The 24,664-nt window shown below is 40.1% G+C and overlaps 1 protein-coding gene and 2 pseudogenes across 3 annotated transcripts in view; 1 reads left to right on the top strand and 2 right to left on the bottom strand.

Annotated features, from left to right (window-relative positions):
* The window catches only part of Ide (insulin degrading enzyme), a 92,677-nt gene extending 78,948 nt beyond the window's left edge, over positions 1-13,729 (top strand). Inside the window, exons 20-25 of one of the 3 annotated variants that reach the window (XM_076834211.2) lie at positions 372-539; positions 2,111-2,383; positions 4,751-4,812; positions 9,924-9,996; positions 10,661-10,728; positions 11,342-13,729. In XM_076834211.2, coding sequence (XP_076690326.1) covers positions 372-539; positions 2,111-2,383; positions 4,751-4,812; positions 9,924-9,996; positions 10,661-10,728; positions 11,342-11,437 — 740 coding nt within the window. In that variant the 3' untranslated portion in view covers positions 11,438-13,729. The remainder of the gene's footprint in view (positions 1-371; positions 540-2,110; positions 2,384-4,750; positions 4,813-9,923; positions 9,997-10,660; positions 10,729-11,341) is intronic. The other 2 variants (XM_076834210.2, XM_077105327.1) reach the window with 2 other exon arrangements.
* A 2,101-nt stretch (positions 13,730-15,830) lies between these two features.
* Positions 15,831-16,400, bottom strand: LOC143380988 (cell division control protein 42 homolog pseudogene; annotated as a pseudogene).
* A 305-nt stretch (positions 16,401-16,705) lies between these two features.
* On the bottom strand, positions 16,706-22,859 carry LOC143381066 (CDP-diacylglycerol--inositol 3-phosphatidyltransferase pseudogene; annotated as a pseudogene).
* Between the last annotated feature and the right edge of the window lie 1,805 nt (positions 22,860-24,664).

The following is a 24,664-nucleotide window of genomic DNA, read 5'->3' as shown; positions in this document are numbered from 1 at the left end:
TCCAGGCCAGCCTCAGCAACTTAGCAAGTCCCTAAGCAACTTTGTGAGGTCTTGTTTCAAAACAAAAAATAAAAAGGACAGGGGATGTGATTCAGTGGTAAAAGAACCTCTGACTTCAATCCCCAGTATCTAAAAATTAAAAAAGAAAAATTTTATGCACTGTGAAGGAGACATTTGTTATGTAAATGAAAAGTCTGAAAATGGAAAGGGTAGGGTTTTACAGCTCAGATTCTCCTCCCTCTTCTGATAAGAATTTAGTGCTGCCATTTTATGATCAGAAAGTTACATATATTAATGGGTAAACATAGCATTGACTTTATTAAACCCTAAATTAATTTTTTAACCTGTTGCTCTCTTTTTGAAACTTCTAGGAGGATGGTTTGTTTATCAGCAGAGGAATGAAGTTCATAATAACTGTGGCATCGAGATATACTACCAAACAGACATGCAGAGCACCTCGGAGAACATGTTTCTAGAACTTTTCTGTCAGATTATCTCTGAGCCTTGCTTCAATACCCTGCGTACCAAGGAGCAGCTGGGTGAGAAGGAAGTGGGGTAATAGCAAGATACTATAGACCTTAATGAAAAACAGTTGTCCTCAGAAAACATTCTCCACATGTAGAAGAGAGACTTGTGAAAACCTTGTTGACAGAGAATTCACTTCTAAAAGATAAGCAATCCAAGCTGGGGATGTAGTTCAGTGGTAGAATGCACAGGATCCTGGGTTCTATCCCCAGCACCTCGGTATAAATAAGATAGATAAGCAGTCAATATCTTGTAGATATCAAAGCAATTCTTAATGAGATGACCCTGTATTTATATTACATACATGTCAATAAAGAAGACATTTCAGGTAGAGAGGAGAGAATGCTGAGGGCAGACTCAAGAGTAGCAAAATAGAAAGCAGCCCTTCAGAGGAGCTTGGATTCACCAAACAAGTTCCCTGAGGGCAGGTATTCTCTCTTATTCATCACTATATCCCAAACCTGGGACACATACAAGGTACTTAGAATGTATTTGCAAAATTTTAGGCACTGGTGAAAGTCTTAGACTTCCTGGCAGATTTAATAAATGAGTAAAGAAGTTCAAGAAGCCAAGCGCCATGTAGCATTCCTGTAATCCCAGGGGCTTGGGAGGCTGAGGCAGGATGATCTTGAGTTCAAAGCCAGCCTCAGCAAAAGAGAGATGCTAAGCAACTCAGTGAGAGCCTTTTTCTAAATAAAATACAAAATAGGACTGGAGATGTGGCTTAGTGGTCAAGTGCCCTTGAGTTCAGTCCCTGATACTCTGCCCCACCCCCCAAAAAAAGTTCAAGAAGGCCCTTATTAATGGCAGAGAGGAACCAGAGAAAGAGGATTTGGTAAGTCTCTCTTGATACCTGTAATTTTTTAAAAAATACCATGCTAGGCACTAGACGAATGGTTATGTTATAGATAGTCTTTAATAGTGTTCAAAGTATAAAAGCTCTGCTGAAGATAATGACTTCCTCAGAATTAGAGCCCAAACACAATGAAGTTGTCAGAGGTGCAGAACAGCAGAAGGAAGCAAGCCAAGAACTCAGTTTAGAAAGTCCTTCAAGCACTGTGTTCATGGCATCACCAGATGCCAGTGGAAATAAAACCTTTAGTTAGCCCAGTCTCTGCAGAGTTACAGTCTGAATAGAGTAGGTCCAGGAATGGATTATCTAACAAGAAATGCAGTGGTAGAGCCAGGTTCATATAAGGAATTAGATACTAAAAGCAGATAACTGGGACAGTAGTTAGGGGTGAAAATGAGTACAGCATGTCATGGGAATGGGAATTACTTAAACTTAGATTGAAGGGGATTAACTAACAAAAAGTGAGGAGGTGGAATGTGAGTTCAAATGATGAATGGGGTTGTTTGGAGATTTTTTTGTTTTGTTTTTCCCAAAGAAGAAAAAATCATCTCCAACTTTCTAACTAGTCTTCAGCGAGCTCTTCTGCTCTGTCTTTAGAAACTGAGACTGTCTTAATATTTTTCCAAGGATAGATAATCTAAAATTCTAAAGTAGATTTTATTGCTCCAAAAGATTAAAAGTGGCCTAAGTCTCAAATGCCAAGATCCTGACTGGTTGATGTTTGTGTTTTAGGTTACATTGTCTTCAGTGGGCCACGTCGAGCTAATGGTATACAGGGCTTGCGCTTCATCATCCAGTCGGAAAAGCCACCACACTACCTAGAAAGCAGAGTGGAAGCTTTCTTAATTACTATGGAAAAGTCCATAGAGGACATGACAGAAGAAGCCTTCCAAAAACATATTCAAGCATTAGCAATTCGTCGACTTGACAAACCAAAGAAATTATCGGCAGAGTGTGCTAAATATTGGGGAGAAATCATATCCCAGCAATACAATTTTGACAGAGGTAAGGTAAAATTAGAACCCCAACATATTATGGCACTTAAATGTAAAATTTGAGAACATTGAGGCCATTCTACAAAATGGTATATATTTTGTGATTTGGCAGTAGAGTAGGGATGGCACTTTAAAAGAACTGTTATTTATTTATTTATTTATTTATTTATTTATTTTAAGAAACCTTGTTATTTAAGATTCACACTAATTAGATGAATAAAAAATACAAAAGTAGCATTGGGCTAGGATAATGGCTCAGTGGTAGAGCGCTCGCCTCACACATGGGAGACCCTGGGTTCGATCCTTGACACCACATAAAAATAGATAAGTGAAATAAAGGTATTGCGTCCAACTACAACTAAAAAAAATAATAAATAAATACAAAAGTAGCATGGAATAATATCACAATTTTAAAAAATCTTTGTTTAATTCTAAGTTCTTCCAAATGTATTTTCTAACAAATACAGCTTTTTGGTGAAATGAAATAATAATGTACACATTGCTTTAAATACTTTTCATGATCAAATATAGCAGAGCCACATTTTAATATCCATAAACATGTACAAATACTTTAAGTACTAATGACTTTTTCCTATATTGGACATTCCAAAAATGGAAATAAATATGTCAAATATTATGGACATATACTAAAATGTGAACATTCTATATTTAACGTTGTTATTAGTAATATTGTGGTAAACATCTATGTACAGTAATTTATTTGATTTTTTAAATAAATGACAGTGGAATGCATTACAATTTATATTACACCTATAGAGCACAATTTTTCATATCTCTGGTTGTATTTAAAGTATATTCACACCAATTCATGTCTTCATACATGTGCTTTGGATAATGATGTTCATCATATTCCACCATCATTGCTAATCCCCTGCCCCCTCTCTTCCCATCCACCCCTAAAAATTTCCTATTAGGTCATGATATCATCTACCACATATGCTTGCTGTCAATACTAAATAAAATAATGTGTCTAAAAAAAAAAAAATTTCCTATTAGGAACCTTATCTCCTTTTCTTCTCCAAAACTACAGCTAGATCTCCCTATAACTCACATTGGTATATTAATAACAAATCTAATTTCACTTGTTTGTTTGTTCTATCAGTGTACCCCTGAGACTCTGAGCACAGATACATAGGTACCTATTTCCGATAACACTGAAAAAATGAAAAATTTGTAGATTGAATTCCCTTAAGGCGAGTGCACACCTATAATCCCACAACTCCAGAGCCTCAGCAACTTAGTGAGGCCTTAAGAAATTTAGCAAGACTCTGTCTCAAAATAAAAAAGGCTGGGGATGTAACTCAGTGGTAAAGACCCCTGCCCCTTCCCACCCCCCAAAAGAAGAATGAATTAATCCCCTTGAGTCAGGTAGTGCCCTAGAGGCATAAGATTTCAAACATTTTCTTTAGGGTTCTCCTAAAACTTTCACAGCTTTCAGATTTGGAAGATCTGTGCTTTCTGAAGTCCCCTGTCAGCTTCCTCTTACCTTTCCTCCAGAACAGAGATCAATAATAGAGTGCACTAAGCCACACTAGAAGTTAGGGGAGTTGAGTAGTGTATATATTCTGATATCGACAAGTTGAAGATTTTGGCCAAATCACCTTTTTGAGGCCTCAGTTTCTTGTAATTTTTCTAGAAGTTGGATTCACTACGAATGTATCTAGCACTTATTGAGCATTTACCATGTGCATAACATCACATGTCATTTTCTTGATTTTCTCAATACAGCCATATTGAGTAGTCACCCCAATTTCTAGATGGGGAAACTGAGGCTCAGAGAAGTTGAAGTGAGGGTTGGGGATGAAGCTCAGTTGATAGAGCACTTGCTTGGCATGCACAAGGCCCTGAGTTCAACCCCCAGCACCATAAAAAAAAAATAGAAAAGTCAGAGTGACTAACCCAAAATCCAGTAGCAAATAGCAAAATCCAGAAAGCCATGATGTGTAACCAAACCTGGCCTCGTTCCTAAACCAAGGTTTTTACCTATTGCACTGTATCCACTCACTTTTACTTAAAATCTATTCGCTTTCTACTTGCAGGAGCATATAGTCACCTAAAAATATATTTTTAGCCAGGTGTGGTGATGCCTATCACCTACCAACTTGGGGTGCTAAAGTAGGAGGATCACAAGTTTGAGGCCAGCCTCAGCAACTTAGCAAGACCCTGTTTCAAAATAAAAAATAAAAAGGACTGGGGATATAGCTCAGTGGTAGAGCGCCCTTGGATTCAATCTCCAGTATTAAAAAAAAAAAAAACTGGATACTTGAAAGGCTTGGAGTGAAATGTGTTATAGTTTATTAGTATTTTTGACTGCTTAATGTGAAAATATTAGAAAACTATTTGATTACTTTTTCAGATAATATAGAAGTTGCATATTTAAAGACCCTTACCAAGGAAGACATCATCAAATTCTACAAGGTAAGTTGAATATATTTATTTACATTTTGAGTGAAGGAAATGTGTTATATGTTGTGTTACTGTTTGACATTCAGCTTGGATTTATGAAGGTGCTTTTGTGAGTTTAAGTATTTTTGACACATTTTGACCTATTACTCTTAGAAAAAAATAGACAATTCTTATTGAACCAGTAGTGTCTTGCTTTTCTTCTGAACTGAGGACTACATTGGCTCTTCCTGCCTTCTAAATCCACCTCTCTGAACTCTCCCTCACGCCCCCCCCCTTTTTTTTTTGGTACCAGGGAATTGAACTCGGGGACAGTCAACTACTGAGCCACATCCCCAGCCCTTTTTTGTATTTTATTTAGAGACAGGGTCTCACCCAGTTGCTTAGCACCTTGTTTTTTTTTGTTGTTGTTGTTGTTTTTTTCTGGGCTGGCTTTAAACTCATGATTCTCCTGCCTCAGCTTCCCAAGCCCCTGGGATTACAGGTGTGTGCCACCGTGCCCAGCTGTTCCTTTGTTTCTACTCCACTACGAAGAACATTGCTAAGCTTGTTTGGTGGGGAGGAAGAACAACAACAACAAAAAAAAACTGGAGAATCAGATTATTTTCCAGGCTCTGACAACTACACATTGTTTTCACCTACTTAGGAGCAACTGTGCCTCCTTTTTTAAATACATAATTATTCCCCTTTGAACTGTGTTCAGAAATCTTATGAGCTTTAAATGCCTGTGCTTAATGAGAAAGTTTATCATGCAGAGAAAAGAAGCATTAAAGTCTTCCCAGAACAACTTTAAGAAGTTCACATCAGGGGCTGGAGTTGTGGCTCAGTGGTAGAGCGCTCGCCTAGCATTCATGAGGCACTGGGTTCGATCCTCAACACCACATAAAAATAAAATAATGTGTCCACCTAAAACTTAAAAAAAAAAAAATGAAAATAAATAAATATTTTTTAAAAAAGAAGTTCACATCATCTAAATTTTCCCCTCCAAAATAAAATCTTAAGAATAGCAAAATTTGTAGTAAGTAGTCATATAATATAAATAGCATGTCAAGTATAGAAATTCAAAATTTATGCTGCAATGGACTTATACTAATTTTAAATGCTACATATGTTCTTTGTAATTTATTGGGACCACTACTTTATATAGAACACTTTTGTGCCTGGAAAAAAATAATACTCTGATTACTATAACACCTTAGAATTGTCTCTTAAGTGGTCTAGCCATTTAGCCTAGATTATATCTGTGATTAGAAGCTGTTTCATCGGGAACTCAGTCCCATCCCATTTTCACATCCCTTTAGAGGAGAGATCATTTACTTAAAATGTCATTTTCCAGAGGTATATTGTAGCTGCCTGCATAGGAATCTGTTTGCAGTCCTCATTAGCATGATTTTTGCACAGTAAGGCCTTATCACATTTTTCTCATATGTTAGGGCTTTCAATGCCCATTTAATTTTCATAGGGGAAAGTGGTTCTCTTACGCCATCTAGAAGTTATTTACACCTCTTACCCCAAAATCTGCAAAACTGCAAGACTGCTGTTCTCTTATGTAAAACATGATTAATGTAGCTGACAACACCTTAATGATAAAAAAGAGGATGGATTAGCACCATAGTTTCAGAATTTGACAACAAAAACCAATATTTTGAATGCATATTTTTAATATATTTTTTAGTTGTAGTTGGGCACAATACCTTTATTTATTTTATTTGTAGATGGTACTGAAGATCAAACCCAGGGCCTTGTACATGCTAATAAGCAAGTGCTCTACTGCTGATCAACAACCCAGCCCCACGTTTTTTAAAAATATTTTTTAGTTGTGTACCTTTATTTTATTTTTATGTGGTGCTGAGGATCAAACCCAGTGCCTCACGCATGCCAGGTGAGTGCTCTACCTCTGAGCCACAACCCCAGCCCCTGGAATTCATATTTTTAGGCAGTGAGAATTGAGCCATTTATTTTCTCCCTTTGTCTTGTGTAGAGGAAGGCATCTCTGTCTTATCTCAACTATTCATGCTCTTTTACAGTAATAGCCTTTGAAAATATGAAACTTTTTTTCCACATTTTTTATTCATGCAGTATAGTTGTACATAATGATGGGATTTGTTGTTACATGCTCATATTTACACACAATATAATAATATAATTTGGTCACTATCTCACCCCAGCAGTTCTCCCTACCTTTCACCCGCTGGTCCTTTTTCTCTACTGATCTCCTTATGATTTTCATGAGATTCCCCTGTATACACACCTTTTCCTTTTTCCTCTGTAGCTTCCGCGTGTGAGAGAAAAATGAGACCCTGACCGTCCTGAGTTTGACTAATTTCATTTAACATAATGTTCCCAAGTTCCATCCATTTTCCTGCAAATGACATAATTTTATTCTTTTTTATGGCTGAGTAAAACTCCATTGTGTATATATGCCACATTTTCTTTATCCATTTATTCACTGATGGATGCCTACACTGGTTCCGTAGTTTAGCTATTGTGATTGGTGTTGCTATAAACATGGTATGCATGTATCAGAATAGTATGATGGCTTCAATTCTTTAGGATAAATACTGAGGAGTGGCATAGCTGGGTCATATGGTGGTTCCATGTGTAATATTTCTTTTCTTTACTTTTTTATACAATACCTTTATTCATTTATTTATTTTATGTGGTGCTGAGGATCAAACCCAGTGCCTCACATGTGCTAAGCAAGAGCTCTACCACTGAGCTGCAACCTCCGTCCCATGCCTAATCTTTTTTTTTTTTTAATTGATTTTATTTTTTTAAATACACGACAGCGGAATGCATTACAATTCTTATTACACATTTAGAGCACAATTTTTCATATCTTTGTATATAAAGTATATTCACGCCAATTTATGTCTTCATACATGTACTTTTTTTTGCTTTGCAATTCTTACTACACATATATACCACAATTTTATCTCTATTTGTATATAAAGTATGTTGACACCCAATTCTTGCCATGCCTAATCTTTCAAAGAGACTCCATACTGATTTCCATAGTGGTTGTGTTAATTTACAGTCCTGTCACAGTGTGAAAGTGGTCCTTTTTCTCTACATCCTTTCCAGTGTTTATTATTTGTATTCTTGATAACTGCCATTCTGACTGATGCGAAATGAAATCTCAGTTTAGTTTTGATTTGTATTTCCCTAATTGCTAAAGCTGTTGAACATTTTTTCATGTATTTGTCATCCATTTGTATTTCTTTTGAGAAGTGTTTGTTCAATTCATTTGCCTATTTATTAATCGGGTTATTTGATTTTTATGGTGTAAAATTTTTTGAATTCTTTAGGTATTCTAGATATTAATCCTCTATCAAAAGAGTAGCTAGCAAAGATTTTCTCCCATTTTGTAGGTTCTTTCTTCACATTCCTGATTGTTTCCTTAGCTGTGCAGGAGCTTTTTAATTTGATGCCATCCTGTATATTCACTCTTGGCGTTATTTCCTAAGCTTTAGGGATCCTGGAACAAAGTTTTTGATATGAACTATAACCTCAGGTGGTCTTCATGTACATGAAAAGAGAGCTACAGTAGGGTAGTGAGGAGTAGAGGATTGGGGATAGGGCATATGTTTCTTGACAGACAGCTCAATAAGTGGTCTGCTAATCTACTGAGTCATCTTACCTCCTTCTGAGGTTCTTTTGTGGGGCAGCAACAGGAACATGTGGAGCCAGGCTCCACCCCAACACCAACTTTTAGTTTTGTGACCTCACCCAGGTTACTTAAGCGCTAAAACCTGTTTCCTTATCTACAAAGTAGAATTGATTGGAATATTATAGGAATGAGGTATTTTAAATATTTGGCACTTAGTAGCATTTAATAAGTAGTGTTGAAGGTTTGGTGCTATAAATCAGAATGTGTTGTTTCTTTTTTAAAAAAATTTTTTTTTTTATTATAGATGGACACAATACCTTTTATTTATTTATTTATTTTTATGTTTTGCTGAGGATTGAACGCAGTGCCTCACACATGCTAGGCAAGCGCTCCACCACTGAGCCACAACCCCAGCCCATGTTTACTTCTTGATGTTACAAAATAAATTTTAGTTGTACTTATTTGCCACTCAAGACCATTTTGTTTTGTGGGGATAGGTATTTATCCTCAGTTAACTACAAAAAAGGGTTATCACATTCTGTACTTTTTGATTTCTCAGATATTCATCTTGAAGTATTATTAGTTACAGTTGTTCACAAAAGATGATGTTCTAATGTAACTTGCTTAAGCTGAATCTAGAATAGCATTTCCCTAGTTGTGCTCCAGCTGGTATTCTACAAGATATTAACAGAGACATCTAGGAAAAAGTGTTTCTTAGGGCTGGGGTGTGTCTTAGTGCCTACCATGTGCAAGGTCCTGGGTTTGGTCCCCAGACTGCAAAAAGAGAAAAGAAAAGAAGGACATTCTTAGATGAGGTGTTACATATTACTGGAGGCAGGCCTGGGCTAAGAACCTAAAAAAAAGCTGGAGAGGTCAGAACAGGCCTGTGGGGGTCATCTGGCCCATCCTGTCAACAGAGGACAGGGGCAACCATGGTCAGGCTTGCTGTGAAGCATCATCAGGCCTTCCTTTGTAGCCACACGGGACAAGGCTTATAATAACTGCCATAAATAACTGTTGGGTGAATTTGGCTTGCCCAGTGATCTCTCTGGTCTTTGAAACATCACATCTGGCTAAGGCATCAGGTATCTCCTCCTACCTTATCACAATTCCCCCACCACATCCGCACCCTGTCTTGAAGGTAGGATGCTGGAGGGGCTGGAGATTGAATAGGGGCATTCACTAATCTACATCCGCAGCCTTTTTTATTTTTTATTTTGAGGCAGGGCCTCACTAAGTTGCTGAACTTGGTATCCCCCTGCTTCAGCCTCCCAAGTTGCTAGGATTATAGGCAGGAATCACCAAGCCTGGCATTTTGACCCCCCCACTCCTTTTTTTTTTTAATATTGAGATGGGGTCCTGCTGAAATGCCCAAGCTGGCCTTGAACTTGTGATCCTCCTGTCTCAGCCTTCTGAAGTTGCTACAATTATAAGTGTGGTTCACCATACCCAGCAGCACTTCATCACAATTTGTACCCCTTTGGAAAATGGTGACCTTGCTCTTCTTTCTGCCTAGGAAATGTTAGCAGTAGATGCCCCAAGGAGACATAAGGTATCCGTTCACGTTCTTGCCAGGGAAATGGATTCTTGTAAGTATTAAATATTGACTTTTTTTTTAAAGTCTGTGTTTTTAGGCTCATGTTGAATCATATGATGGCTATCCATTGCCATAGCCATATGACTTATAGAGCATTAGAAAGTAGACAGATAAGAGGAAATAGAGTCTGCTCTATGGAAGCAAAAGTAAGAGGGAAGGGGAAATGAAGCTGTGAAGGAAAAAAAAACAGTACCAGGTGACAGTGCCAAGGTAGCCACAGATTCACAGGAAAACATAGCTGATTGCCGGTGTGCTGACTCCAAAGAGGCTTTATGGTATCACTGTGTGTGGGAAGCAAGATTCAGCAATTTACCTACTTGTCTCCTTCTCTTACTATTTGGCCATTAACCCCCCTGACCTTCTGGGTTTTACTGCATCCTTCTGGGTGTGTGGAGATCCATCCTGTCAAATCAAACCTGAGCACTAAGCTGCTGCTGCAGCCAAGGCTTTATAACATCATTAACCATCATTGAGGACACTCAAAAGGCAGCACAAGCAATCAATTACTTGGGAGCAGGCAGCCTGAGAGAATCTGAGATGCACATGAGTTAGACCTGATTGGATCTGGCTTAGATTTTTTTTTTTTTTTTTTTCAGATTTGCTCTTGTGTGCAAGTATGAGTATAGCAAAGCATTAAACCTTTCATTTTCTTATAGGTCCTGTTGTTGGAGAGTTCCCCTGTCAAAATGATATAAATTTGTCACAAGCACCAGCCTTGCCACAAGTAAGAAACATTATGTTAGCTTGTACTGTCAGAGGACTTAGAAAGAGCTTGTTCATCAGGACACATAAGACCTAGAGGTTTCAAGTCACCAGGAGTTTGAGCTTCTATTTTAGTTCCCCCTACACTGTCTGATTACTTAAGTTCTGCCCTTGTCTTCCTTTGCTTCTTGTTTGAACAGTTGTAGCACTTTGCATTGAGTCATCTCTGGCCACATGTATCCCCAGAATATTAGAGTGAGACCTCTTAGTCCTTTCTGCAGTGCCTCTGTGGCAAGTGCCAATATGAGCAGGTCCTTGCTAGATGGGCACACCAGCTTGTGCTGCTCTGCTGAAGCCTTGGTGCCCAGCCCCTGATGAGCCAGCCTTTGTATGCCCATTTGAAAGCCAGGAGTCTGCCTGCTGGCCCAGAGTCCCACTAGTGACACTCACCATAGGTTTGCATAAACCAATCTATGACCCCTTGCCCCTACTGATCTAAAAAAAGATCAACAGATCACATTCTATGGAGTATCCCCTTATATGGTGTACTTTCTTTCCCTGAAGAAAAATTGGTGTCCTCTTCAGACTGTTTTTAAATTAAACACACTAAAAGGGAACTTTTTTTTTCTTTGCAGCCTGAAGTGATTCAGAACATGACTGAGTTCAAGCGTGGTTTGCCGCTATTTCCCCTTGTGAAACCACATATTAACTTCATGGCTGCAAAACTCTGAAGATTCCCATTCACTGCTGGGAAAGTAAAAGAGGATGTATTCCTGAGTCTTCCAGAGCCTAGGAAAACAGTCTTGGCCACTTTAATAGTTTCTGGTTCACTATCAGAGACACAGACAAAAAGAAGTTGTCAAATGTCATTATGTAGAAATATTAAAAATCCAAAGTAATTAAATTACAGAGTCTTAGAGATGTAGAATATTTTTAAAATACATGCCTCAAATATTTTACATTTTTCTTTTCATTACTAAGAGAAATTTCCCTTATATAACTGCTTAAAATGATTAATGATATTCCTATAGAATCTTTCTTCCCTATTCTGTAAAATAGTCACTTGTCTGAAGAAAATAAAAGTTAGCTTTTTTGTAAAAGCCTCTTAGGTTGGCATAGAAGGCTTTAAAACATTTAAAAAGGAATTAGCATAGAAGGCTTTAAAACATTTAAAAAGGAATTACCTTCTTAAAAATTGATCTTCAAATTTGCTTTCTACTTGATAGTTTCATGTAAATCAATGGAGAACATTACATTTGGCAGATAATGCACAAGGCAATGTCATTTTCTTTTATTAGTGAAATTGCTGGTTAATATAAGGCATGGTTTTAATCTTTTTATAAAATTTGAACATGTTTTTTATTCCAACTAGCAAAATGCTGGAAAAATCTAGAATACCCTACTTATTTACAGTGCTAGAAATACAGATTTACCCTACATCAATTTTGTCCCAAACTGAATTTCTCAGGATTACTGTGGTTTGTTTTTGACTGAATTATATTGCCATTCTTGTTCATAGTTGGTTTGCAGTGTTCTGTCAGTTTTACCATTTCTCATCAACATGTTGCTGTATTTACTTAACAAGTACAAATAGAGTCAACTTCAGATTCTACTGAGTGTGTGACATGCTTTTCCAACATCAGCTATTGTTACCACCCTTAACTTTTTACTACAGTGAAATTGCAGTCAGTGTGTGAACCACAATATTTTGCCCCTTTATGAATTTAAAAGGCAGCAAATACAAAGCCACCTTTTTGGAGATATGCATTCTTAAGTAGTGAGTTCCATAAGATTAAATCCCTCGTTGATACCAGTCTGATCTTGCCTTAAGTGTTATTTTTTTTAATATATAAATATAAGCATACATACAGATGACTGGAGTGGACTTTTAAAAATATTTTTTTCATGAGATACTATTTTAGGTGAAATTGTTATTGTAGATTTAACAGCAGTTTTGAAATATTTACTATTATTAAAACTTGCTTCAAGAGAAATTGTGAATATATTTCCACATACAGGCACTAGTAATAGTAAGTGGTCCTGTTGTCCATTAACTCAGGCAAAGAATGGCATTTTCAAATGAAATGTAACCTCCCCTTATGACTTGATTTGCCAGGACTTCTTTCTGTGGAGTCATGTCTTTTCACATCTTAGGTTTTTCCATTTTCCAAATTATCTCAATTTGGGGCAAGAATGATACTAGTCACAACCTAGGAGGCTGCTTTCAAAAGCAGGGCTCCCTTTCTATTGTCAGGTCAATGTGGTGCTGTAACTGTCTTTTTATCTAACTTCAAGAGCCTCCTTGTGTGAAGCTGTCTTGGTCCATCAGAAGGTGTATGAAGTTATCACTTCCTTCTGGTCTTATGCATTTGTAGACTATGCAGCTTTTCATCAAACTGCAAATATATACAAAATGAATCTAAAATTTGTCCTGAGTGTTTATGTCCATCACTGTAAAAGTAAATGAAAATCCACCTACCTTTTCTGAGGAAAATTATGTGCTATTAAGTAACTTTTAGCTCTTTAAAAAAAAAAATGAATAAAATTTACAAGTGTCATTTGTATGAGAAAAGGCACCTGAAGAGATCTGAAAGCAATTCCTTGTAGTCTTCCATGAACCTGCACTTGTTTAGTGTGCTCCAGCAATTTCTGGTTTCCAAATGGGATCTAGAGCTACTGTTGGGTCACTCAGGCATACTAATGGATTCATTTAAATGGATCCCAGCTGCAGTCCATGAGCAATAACAGACTACCCCAGATACTTCTATTTACTCCGTGTTTAGCAGATGAGATTTGTGAAACACATTAAGTTATTAGTTACTGGGGACTTTTTAAGTCTTGTTTTTGACTAGTTGATGTGAAAGAGCATGTGACACAGCCAGTATGATAGAGTCCTAGGGTTTTCCTGTTTACAATAAATTGGCTGAATTAAAACTCTGGAGTTTGCATTTGTATTATTTTTACAAGTTTTAGTGAACTAAATCCTAAACCAGTCCTCAGCCTATCTTTCAACATCCCAATTTGACAAGATTCCTTGCTTTCATTATTCCTAATGTGGAAAGCAGTTAATTCATATATAAAGTATATGAATGATTTGCTGAAATAAATGACTCAATTTCCCACTCTCTTTTTTTCCCCAGAATATTTATTAATCAACTACTGTGTGTCAAGTTAAGGTTAATGTTCATTTTAGACATAAAGGAACAAGAAAGAAAAGTCTTTGCCCTCATGGAGTTTACACTGTAGGGGGGATAGCAAATATAAAAGCAGACAGTCATGGGCATAAAGAAAGTGGGCTGAGAAGATGTGGCATGAGCTTGGGTGGCAGGAAGGGCTTCTCTCTGTTGTGCAATGACAGAATGGAGCCAGCAGCAAACTGGGGGAGATCTTCCTTTTTTCCCCTGTCTCCCTTTACTTCTCGGCTTGATCCAAAATGTCTCAAAGGAAGCCAAGTCCAGAAGAGAAAGCTCTAGCCTTTATTATCAGGGCTTCAGGGCCTGGGTAGACCGGCAGAGGAGATTGCCATGGAAGGATCTAGATGGCCCCTTCCCTCCTGGGCTTGGTGTGGGGCTTCCTCTGGCCAGGGGCAGAGGTCTGACTGACATGTCTTTTGGGAAACCTAGCCCCAGGACCATCTCTCATTCAAGTGTCCCTAAAGTCCCAGGCCAGCCAGAAGCCAGGGCTGAGCCAATAGGGTGCGTGGGGATGCCCAATCCTCAGGTCGTCTGGCACCCAGGAGCACTGGCTTAAGGGTGGGGCCTCTTGATTTTTTTTTTTTTTGAAGGGTTTTTGTTTAATACATCTGAAAAGAATGCATATACAAAGAATTGAGACAGAAAAAAGCATTGGTTCAATACTAATGAATCTACAAGTTTTAGGATTTGGGGAAAGTGGAAAAAGATTAAACATTTTTAAAAACTGGAAACTGCAACCAAATAAGCTGAAAAAAATAATCCCTATTAACACTTAATGAAGAGTCTCCACAAGACTCTCGCCATGATTTTCATTAAAGAATATCGGTGGGCTAGGGGGCCACATACGCAAAACAGAAATAAGGGGATTCCTAACTGGTCAGTCCCCTTGTAGGTAAATGTTCTCCTACCCCATCCACCACCAGCTTCTTCATGAAGCAGGCCCACATCCTCAAATCTGAAAGGATGCCAATCATCCTGCAGGCATCTGTCTTCTAGCACCACCCCTCATAGTTCTTCTGTGTGCCAGGTCTTCAACTGGGTTCTAGAACCACCACACAGTGAGTTGCAAATCTATGCTAAGTATACAAAACAATGACTGATGGGAAAAAAATTATTTTTTAATTACAAACTAAATTCATTTGGTGTATTTCAAAAGGTGCAATATTATTCATTTATCAATGAAAGAAGTTAGAAATGAACCCCCCCGCAAAAAAAAAAAAAAGGCAAACAAATTTCCTTGAAAGTCACAGTCACATATAGAATGCGTCTTAGAAAAGAGGAGGGCAAGACAGCTGCCACCCATTTTCATGAATTTCATCAAATACTGGATCTACTCAAGGGTGGAGAGAAAAGGCAACTTTCAAAAAGGAGTATATTATTAAACGAGGCATTTACTATACTCCTTCCTAAGAGCACCAGGTGGGGAACACATTTTTCTAAACTAAATCTAGGAAGTGGAATGTGGAATCAATTTGTCCTCCTCTCCTAAGGGCTGTCCATCAGTTAATTAAAAAAAAAAAAAAGACTAAAATATAAACCCCACACACACTCCCCCTACACCAAAAAAGGCGGTGGGGGGGCACAAAAGTGTCCCAGATTACTCATTACTCTCCAGGTTGGAACCAGGGAATGGCTTCAACAAATTAGTCTGTTACAAAGTCATCACAAGCATGCCTTACTTTTAAATTAAAAAAAAAAAAAAAGCTAGTACTGATCACTTTCTGACAATACACAATTACTCAAAGTTAACTAGTATGGTGGGTGGGGAGGCATACCTATGGGCCTTGTCTCATGGGTGCATGTTTGTAGTTGCAGGGCATTTGTCATTATTGCAGAAACAAATTTTAATTTTTAATCTTTAGTTTGATTTAAACATTGCTTTTAGTATGATGCCAACACCAACTGTGCAGAAAGGGCTCTGAAGAGATGTTCATAGCAGCACACACCTGCGGCTCTTTGGTTCTGGAGGCTCCAGGGCAGCTAATATTGCTTCATCAAACACATTCTTTAGGCCTTTCTGTGTGAGTGCAGAACACTCCACATACTTGACAGCCTTCAGATCACGGGCCAGCTTTTCAGCAGTCTCTGGAGTGATAGGCTTCTGTTTGTTCTTGGCAAGTTTCTTAATAGTAGATGGGTCATCTCTGAGATCAATTTGGGTCCTGACAAGCAAGAAAGGAGTCTTTGAACAGTGGTGAGTTATCTCAGGCACCCACTTTTCTTTCACATTTTCAAATGAGGACCGAGAAAAACAGACTTAAAAACAGGCTAGAAATACATCTGTTTGTGGATAACTTAGTAATCTGTCATAATCCTCTTGACCTGCAGTATCAAAAAGTCCAAGAGTATATGGCTCTCCACCAATCATAACTGTGACTGCCTAGTTGTCAAAAACAGTTGGTACATACTCGGATGGAAATTTGTTCGTCGTGTAGGATATCAGGAGGCGTGTTTTACCAACAGCACCATCACCCACAACAATGCATTTAATTGTCTGCATTGTGGAAATAGTTTTGTATCCACTTTAAAAATTTCAAATTTGATGACCTCAGTTTCTCCACCGGGGTGTTCCATCCTTTCTGATTTGTAGGCCAGGTCATCAAGCATAACAAGGGTGGACCCGGTTCTCAGGATTACAGAGATTGTGATATCACCAAAAAGAGGCTGACCCCCATCCCAGCCCGTTGGAGGACACATTAGGAAGACATGAGGATGGACCTCATAGGAGAGGAGGAAGAGAACAGAGGGGGAACCTGTGTACAATAAGATGCCCAGATCAGGTGGGGGTACCAGGAGGTGCCAGGGTCACTTCTTGGCACAGTTTGCTGGGTTCAGGGCAGCAATGTTATCAGCAGCTGTGATCAGGTGGATAATGCTAATTAGGGACTTGACCAAGGCGAATGGGGCAGTGACCCAGAGGCCCATTCAGAAAAGCCCCACAGAGCTGGAGCCAACTCATGATCCTTCAGAGAAATTGATTAGGTACAGGAGGCAGGAAAAAAAGAGCTCATTTGCAGCACAGAGGTGAACAGAGCAGACCTGGAAATATATAGATCCAAAGCACTGGATTCCCTAACAGGTCCATCATCTTGTGACTCTCACTGCCTCCGATCACAGAACTGTAGTGGTGCATCCAGTGACTGGCCACCTCCAAACTCATGCTGAGCTGGAAGAAAAGGGTAGCTCAAGGGTATAGCTGGTTGACCAACAGACACATGGTGGAGCAGCATGTCCAACATGGCCCCAAACCAGATTCCTTGATAAAGGGCTCTAGCAGCGAGTCCATCAAAAGTGTCCAGAATGCATTCTGCTGTCAGTATAACTAATTAGAACAACAACAACAACAAAAGCTTCCAGAAGTCTGCTGAGCAGGTAGAAGGAGGAGTCTGAGCAGGCAGGAGGGCATGACTTTTAGAAAGCAGTGATGGCGAAGGCAATCCGGACACCAAAAGAAGGTATTTTTGCTTGGCATCATAGTGGTTCATTTGCTTTCCTGGGCCCACTTGGGAGGTGCCAACACTGTCCCAGCTGTCTTAAGCCGTTCCTTGCTCAGAAGGAACCAGTTAGAGAATTTCAAACAGCCTCACTCTTCAGTCTGGCACCATGGCCACGCCCCTGGTACCCAGCCCCAGTTATTAAAGCTCGAAGCTGGCAGGAACATGGGCCAACCAGAGGTGCTCTGGGCACATGGGCCATGCTCAACACACCCTTCTGTTGGGCAGCATCTCACCTCCTCCCTCCCTGCAGGTTCACCCCACCCAGCAGCGATCCCTGCTACTCCAGCTGTGCTCTGCTTCCAGATTGGAGAACCAATTTCACACTCCTAGAAATAGATCATTTTTGTAAAATAGAAACGTCCATATTTCAGGGCTGGGGATGTGGCTCAAGCGGTAGCGCGCTCACCTGGCATGCTTGTGGACCAGGTTCGATCCTCAGCACAAAGATGTTGTGTCCGCCGAAAACTAAAATACATATTAAAAAAAAATTCTCTCTCTCCCTCCCTCTCTCTCTCTCTCTCTCTTAAAAAAAAAAAAAAAAAAAAAAAGGTCTATATTTCAGATTGTAAGTATTGTCACTAACCTGAACCCCAGAAAAGTGTGTCTCCTGGCCTTGAAAGGGAAGAAAATGATAAAATCTCTCTCCTTTATGGTTAATCTTTACATCTTCTTGCCACATCTCCAGCTGCAGGTTAGGCAGACGTCTAGTCTCTGGTCTCTGACCCCATCAGTATAATCCTTCTACTCATGCTGGCCATCTGGCTCCGTTCCTCTGTTTTCAGCCTAGGACATTTGTTCAGCCCACACAGACAGCATTGTGCTTAGGGATGGATGATATGGAGGTCAGGAGCAACCCCAAGTTATGATTTAGGGCTGTCTTCCTCTCTCTCTCACCATCAGATTCCTTTATAGTTTTCAGTACCTTTTTTTTTTTTTATTCAAACCTCCATTCAGATCTTTAGACTACAGGTCTTATTGATCCATGTGATTTCCTATAATAATAGCTTCCAAGTCCATTGATTTACTCGTGAAACAAGAAGGGCAGTTTTTTTTTTCTTTTCTTTTTTTTTAAGTATCTTACAAATTTTAATTTCTAATCAAGTAAATATCAATTTCCATAAACCACTGAAGCCTAAAACTACTGGACTCCTTTCTTATTATTAAAGTGGAAAATGTCCTGCAGGCCAAAGTGAGGTGACCACTGTGGCTCATGCCCAGCTATGACTTAAGCCATTTCTTGCTCAGAAGGAATCAGAGAATTTCAAACATCACCTATACAAGGTCCTGGCTGCAGATGATTTTTTGTTCATAAGCTCAGGGGGAGCTCTTTGTGGGTTACCTGTTGGACTCATGCATAGCTGCCTCGTTTGGTGGTTCTGGTTTTGGTCTTTTGATATTAGTTTTTGGACTTGGGGTTTTGTTTCTTGTTGTTTGTTTTGGGGTTGTTGGGTTTTGTTGTTTGATTTTAGTATTTGTTTTTGTTACCAGAGACTGAACCCAGGGGTACTTAACAATTGAGCCACATCTCCAGTTCTTTTTATTTTTTGAATTAGAGTCTCACTGAGTTGCTTAGAGCCTCATTAAATTGGCTTTGAACTTGTAATCTTCCTGTCTTGGCTCCCAAGTAGCAGTAATTATAGGCAAACATCACCACACTTGGATGTTTTGTTAACTTTTTTTAGTTGTAGATGGACAAAATATCTTTATTTTTATTAATTTATTTATTTTATGTGGTGCCGAGGATCGAACCCAGAACCTCACGCATGCAAGGCAAGCACTCTGCCACTGAAGTACATACAACCCGAGCCCTATTTTGGTTTTCAATTTTGATTTTTTGTTTTGTTTTGTTTTAGCCAGTATCCTTAGTACTGCTGTTTAGGATCTGAGTGGTAAGGTTATGATAGGGCCTCTCAGTCAGTTCTTCCCAAAAGAACACTCTCATGGACCATTATAGGGTCCTGAAAGACATCAGGCAGGGCAACTTTGTCCAGGTGAAATTGGCCTACCATCTCCTCACAGAAACTTAGGTGGTTGTGAAAATTCTGCCCCAAATAAAGCAGAACTTCCCTTGCATTATATTCAAACTGGTTATAATGGAGACCTTGGAATACCCAAGTGTGATTCAGCTGTTTCAAATTATTGAAACCATTGAAAATATTTACCTGTGTGATGGAGCATGCAGGTGGATGACATCTGCAGCACTACATCCTGGAGGCTGGTAGCATGCAGGAAGAGGAACTCAGAGAGTGGGGAGAGATTATACGTGCCATGAGCTGCTGCCACAAGAAGAGCATCGTGCACAGCGATCTGAAGCTGGAGTGCATCCTCATGGATGCCAGAGGAAACATCAGACTATTGACTTCAGCCTGGGCAGAAGCTGGACAGGATCTGAGGAACTCTCTGGTACTGTGCCCCAGAAATCTTCCCAGGGGTAAGAATATAACAGCCCTGCAGTGGACATCTGGAACCTGGGTGTTATTCTGTACATCATGGTCACAGGTTGTCACCCATTTAACAGAACTACTTTATCTCAGCTGAAGGAGCAAGTCCTGCACACAAGGTACACCATTTCCTCTCAAGTTTCCACTAATGTGAAATGCCTCATCAAATAGTAGCTGTGGACCCGACGCAAAGACATATACTAGACCAAAACATGGGCCACCTGCCAAGCCAGGGTGAGGAATTCTAGTGAGTCAGTCTAGGGAGCCACTCCCCAACCACCTGGACCTCACAATAATGATTATCATGTTTGACATGGGTTACAACCCATTCAATACCTGGGTATTTTTGGTAAATAGAAAATGTGATGAGGTAATAGCTATCTACCTGATACTCTAGCACCAGACAATCCAAAGGATAGGCTGGGTTCAGTTAAGCCTGGCATCCACAGGTTTGGCCTTGCCCACACCCCACAGATCCTTACACTTTCCCTCTCTACCCAAAGAGGGGTGCTAGTAAGCCTGCCCTTCTTACCTACCCTTCTTTTACTTTGAGCATCAGCTGCCTGAGGAGACCAAGAAGTAAGGGCAAAAGGGAAGCAGAAGAGCCAACCTGCCTGCCATTGCTTTCTGTAGCCTGAATGCTGAACCCCTACTTCCAGCATAGCCCCCCCAGCATGTCCTTCTGCCCCAACACCTAACTCCTTGACTCTCTTCACCTGGCAACCCCATGCTGGGCTCTCATGACAGCAGCAAGAACTGAAAGGGGGTGACTAGGAGGATTGCCACCTGCATTCAACAAATATGTTTCTGTGTGCCATTTTGCTCTGGGCCAGCCTGAAAGATAGGCAGGCCCAAGATTCAGGAAAAAAAAAAAAAATTGGCTCCAATGAAAGTGAACAGCTAAAGACTGAGGGGAAAAAACAAAAGACAGTCAGAGAACCAGGAGCTCTGTGGATCCTGACATTATGGTGTGGGTGTTGGCCAGGAGCGGACTCAAACAGCTGCAGGAAGGTGGTAAACAAACTGCCTTGGGCTTCTCCACATGGATTCCAGTAGGGAGGACAACAAGAGCCACAGGGAGACCTTGGTGGGTTGGGAGAGCATTTGCCCCAATCAGGCAGTTGCTTTTCCATTCACATAAAACTTCACCTTTTCACATGCACCATCTTAATTGACCCTCCCAACCTTTGCCTATTTTGGACAGCAGAGGACCAGATCTCACAGTCTCTGCTCCTTTCCCCCCACCCACTGTTGTTTCCACTTTTCTAGGCTTAATTATCACCACTGCCTGCAGGATCACCCAGCGTGTTGGGATTAATCCAGATCCACACATCCTAGCCTGCTAAGACCTTAAATCCAGTGAAGCTCTCCTTCCTATTGCCCCTGGAGTAATAGAGAGCACCTGGGATCTTTCTAGAAATTTGGAAGAAGCTGGGCATGGTGGTACACACCTGGAATCCCAGCAACTCAGAGAACTCAGGAGAATTGCAAGTTCAAGGCCAGACTCAGAAATTTAGCAAGACTGTCAGCAATTTGATGAGACCCTGTCTGAAAATAAAAAATAAAAAGAGCTGGGAATGTGCCTCAGTGGTTAAATGCCCCTGGGTTCAATCCTTGTGTTATGGTTTGGATATTCAGATATATGGTTTGGATATCAGGTATGTAGCCATTACCTCACCACCCAAATGGTTGAGCTGATCATCAATGGCCGATTATATAATCCATCATACACATATAATGAAGCCTCTGTAAAACCCCAAAGGACAGGCTTCCGAGAGCTTCTGGATAGCTGAACACATGGAGGTGCTGAGAGGATGGCATACCCAGAGAGGGCATGGAAACTCTGGGCCCCTTCCCAACCCCCACTATACTTAGCCCTGTGGATCCCTTCATCAAGCTCTTCATCTGTATCCTTTGTAATATCCTTCATAATAAGCGAGTAAATGTAATTGTTTCCCTGAGTTCTGTGAGCCATCACAGCAAATTAAACCCAAGAGGGGAGCAGTTTATAGCCTGTTGGTCAGAAGTACAGGTGGTAACCTACTACTTGTAATTGGCATCTGAATTGAGTGGGGGCAGACTTGTGGGACTGAGCCCTTAATTTGTAGGATCTGATGCTTGAGAATTGAATTGCACCCAGCTGGTGTTCACTGCAGAATTTCTTGGAGTGTGTGGGGAAACCCATACACATTTGATGTCAAAGTTCTTTGTTGAGTGTGAGCTAAAACAACTTTTTTCATCCAAAGCCCCTAAAATAAAGGACAAATTAACAAAAGAAAAGCATACAAACTTATTTCATATAAGCTTCATACAACATAAGAGCCTTTATAAGGAAATAAAGATCCAAGGAAATGGGTGAATCCATTTTTTTTTTTTTTTTTGTACTAGAGATTGAACCCCAGGATGTTCCACCACTGAGCAGCTATATCCCCAGATTTTTTTATTTTTTATTTTGAGACAGGGTCTCACTAAGTTGCTGAGGCTCTCATTAAGGTGCTAAGACTGTTCTCAAATTTATAATCCTCCTGCCTCAGCCTCCTAAGTTGCTGGGATTATAAATGTATGCCACGGTAGCCAGAAAATCCATGTTTTGGGTTTTTGTTTGTTTTGGTGTGTGTGTGTGTGTGTGTGTGTGTGTGTGTGTGTGTGTGTGTGTTAGATTTAATGAAGCAGGTGTGTCACGGGGAGAAGAGATGTCTCTGGAGAAGAGTCTGAGGAGTTCCCAGAGGGAAGGAGGAATTCAGGACCACTGGGGTTCTTGGCATGACAAACAAGAATTTCAGCAAGACCCAGAAAAAGGCATAGACAGAGGTTTATTTGGGAAGCAGATACATATTCAAGCGAGCATGCAGGGTGTCTTGAGAGTGAGAAGCCCTGCCTTGGGTTAGGGTCCAGTATTTACAGAAGGGCAGTACTTAGGGGCTGGACTGGAGGTGGAGCCAGGTAGAGCCACACAATTTTCACCAGTTTTTCCTGCGCTCCTATATTTTCTTCATTCACAAAGGTGTAGGCCAAGGCCATATTGCTAGAGATTTACAACTTGTCTTTCTGCATCTTGATGGCTCTTGGGTGTTTTCTTTGAGAATCTATATTTTATATCCCTCTATTATTCTCCACCCCCAGACTTAGATCCCTTTTTCTTAAGGGGTGCAGAAGGGGGTAGTTCCGTCTTCTGTATCTGCTTCAGGCTGATATGGGTCGTTGTCCCTACCTACCCAGGGGTCTCAAGTTTTCCTGCCTGATTTACTATGTTTAGTCTCAGTTGTTGAAATGGGTTCGAATCCTTGCTTTGTCATCGTCTTAACATGTATTTGCTGTAATCTGGAAGACACAAACTTTATTAGGAGATTAAAAAGACAAGGGCCGAATAATAGGAGCAGAAATATAGTTACCAGGGGTCCCAATAGTGGGAATAACCAAGTGAAGTTAGGTAAGTAAGAGCTAATAGTTTCCCATATATCCTTGGTATTACCTGGATAAACATTTTTAAGCCAAACAGCTTTTTGTAAAATTTTTTCAGCACTAGTTTCTATTTGTCCTGACACATTGACATAAAAACAACAAGAGGTATTTGCCAGAGCACAAACTCCACCTTCCTGGGCCAGCAAATAATCCAGAGCCAGCCTGTTTTCTATCACCATTTGTGCTAGTGAATCCAGAGATTTTGCCAGCAGTTTAAAATCCTGTCCGGTTTCTATGGCAATGTCCCCCATGGTTGCTGCAATGTTTTTGGCAGTTACTGCGTTATAAGTTATTCCTCCTGCTAATCCAATAAGAGATCCAATTAGGGTTACTACCCCAGCTATAACTAGGCCTGGACCTCTTTTGGTCCTGTGCCTGTGTAATGTAGAAACGGCGCCTTGAGGGTCATTGGTGAAAACTTGTATTTTATCTGCTGGAGAGACCACATACCCTATTCCCCATGTCCCAGTCATCTCTTTCCAATCTATACATTGTACAGCATATCCTTCATATGTCCCTAAATGACTTTGTGTTTGCGTCATGAAGAACATGCCTCTGGGTAAACACAGAAGTCCAGGCTCAAGACTAGCATCTATCTTATCTTTAGGAATCAGAGAAGGGTCGCTAGTCCATTCGCTTAAGGGCGACAGATGAGTGTTTTTAAGGAGGCCAAGGAGGCCTCTTCTGCCGATTGACTGGTGTAGACTGTCAACCCACTGTTTCCAGTGGTCATGAATCTTCCACGTGTCCTCACAGCCAAGAGTGGGAGGGACACAGGTACAGTTGGAAAAACCTGTAGCATTGTATAATGATGGTTTTGAGGAATGGTGGGGCAATTTGACCGAATAACACCCAGTCTTGTTACAACAGGAATCTATGGTTTTATCACAAGAGAAGAAGGCCTTAGACGGTTTCTTAAATATGTGAATGGACTTTGATTTTGAAAACCCACACCTGGGATTTCTAGAGTGGCTAAAATTAGATCCAGCTATATTAGTCCACCAGGTCAAGGTGGAGGGTTGAAAAGTCCATGTTGGGGTCTTTGTGGGGATGGCAATTTTAATCGTCGGGTTTGGATAGGTGGCATTAGCTCGGTAAGGTAGATTATGAATTATATCAGTCTCATTTGCCCAAATACCTTCTAATATTGGCTTGGATTTCCCCCCCTGGGTGAGTTGGCGATGGCAAATCCAACATTCAGAAGTGAGGTTATTACCTTTTAGCACATCTTGAGTTAACATATAAAGAAAATTATTTTGCCAGTGTTGAGCCAGGAAAGGAGACATGAACATGGAGATGAGCAGTAAGGTTAGCCACATGGTAATTACCCTTGGCATATGCACTTCTCTGTAGTAGCCTGAGGG

The sequence above is a fragment of the Callospermophilus lateralis genome, chromosome 15, assembly GCF_048772815.1.
Source record: "Callospermophilus lateralis isolate mCalLat2 chromosome 15, mCalLat2.hap1, whole genome shotgun sequence".
Taxonomy (NCBI): Eukaryota; Metazoa; Chordata; class Mammalia; order Rodentia; family Sciuridae; genus Callospermophilus; species Callospermophilus lateralis.
Note: the sequence above shows the minus strand (reverse complement) of the source record. Positions and strands in the feature narration are given on the sequence as shown.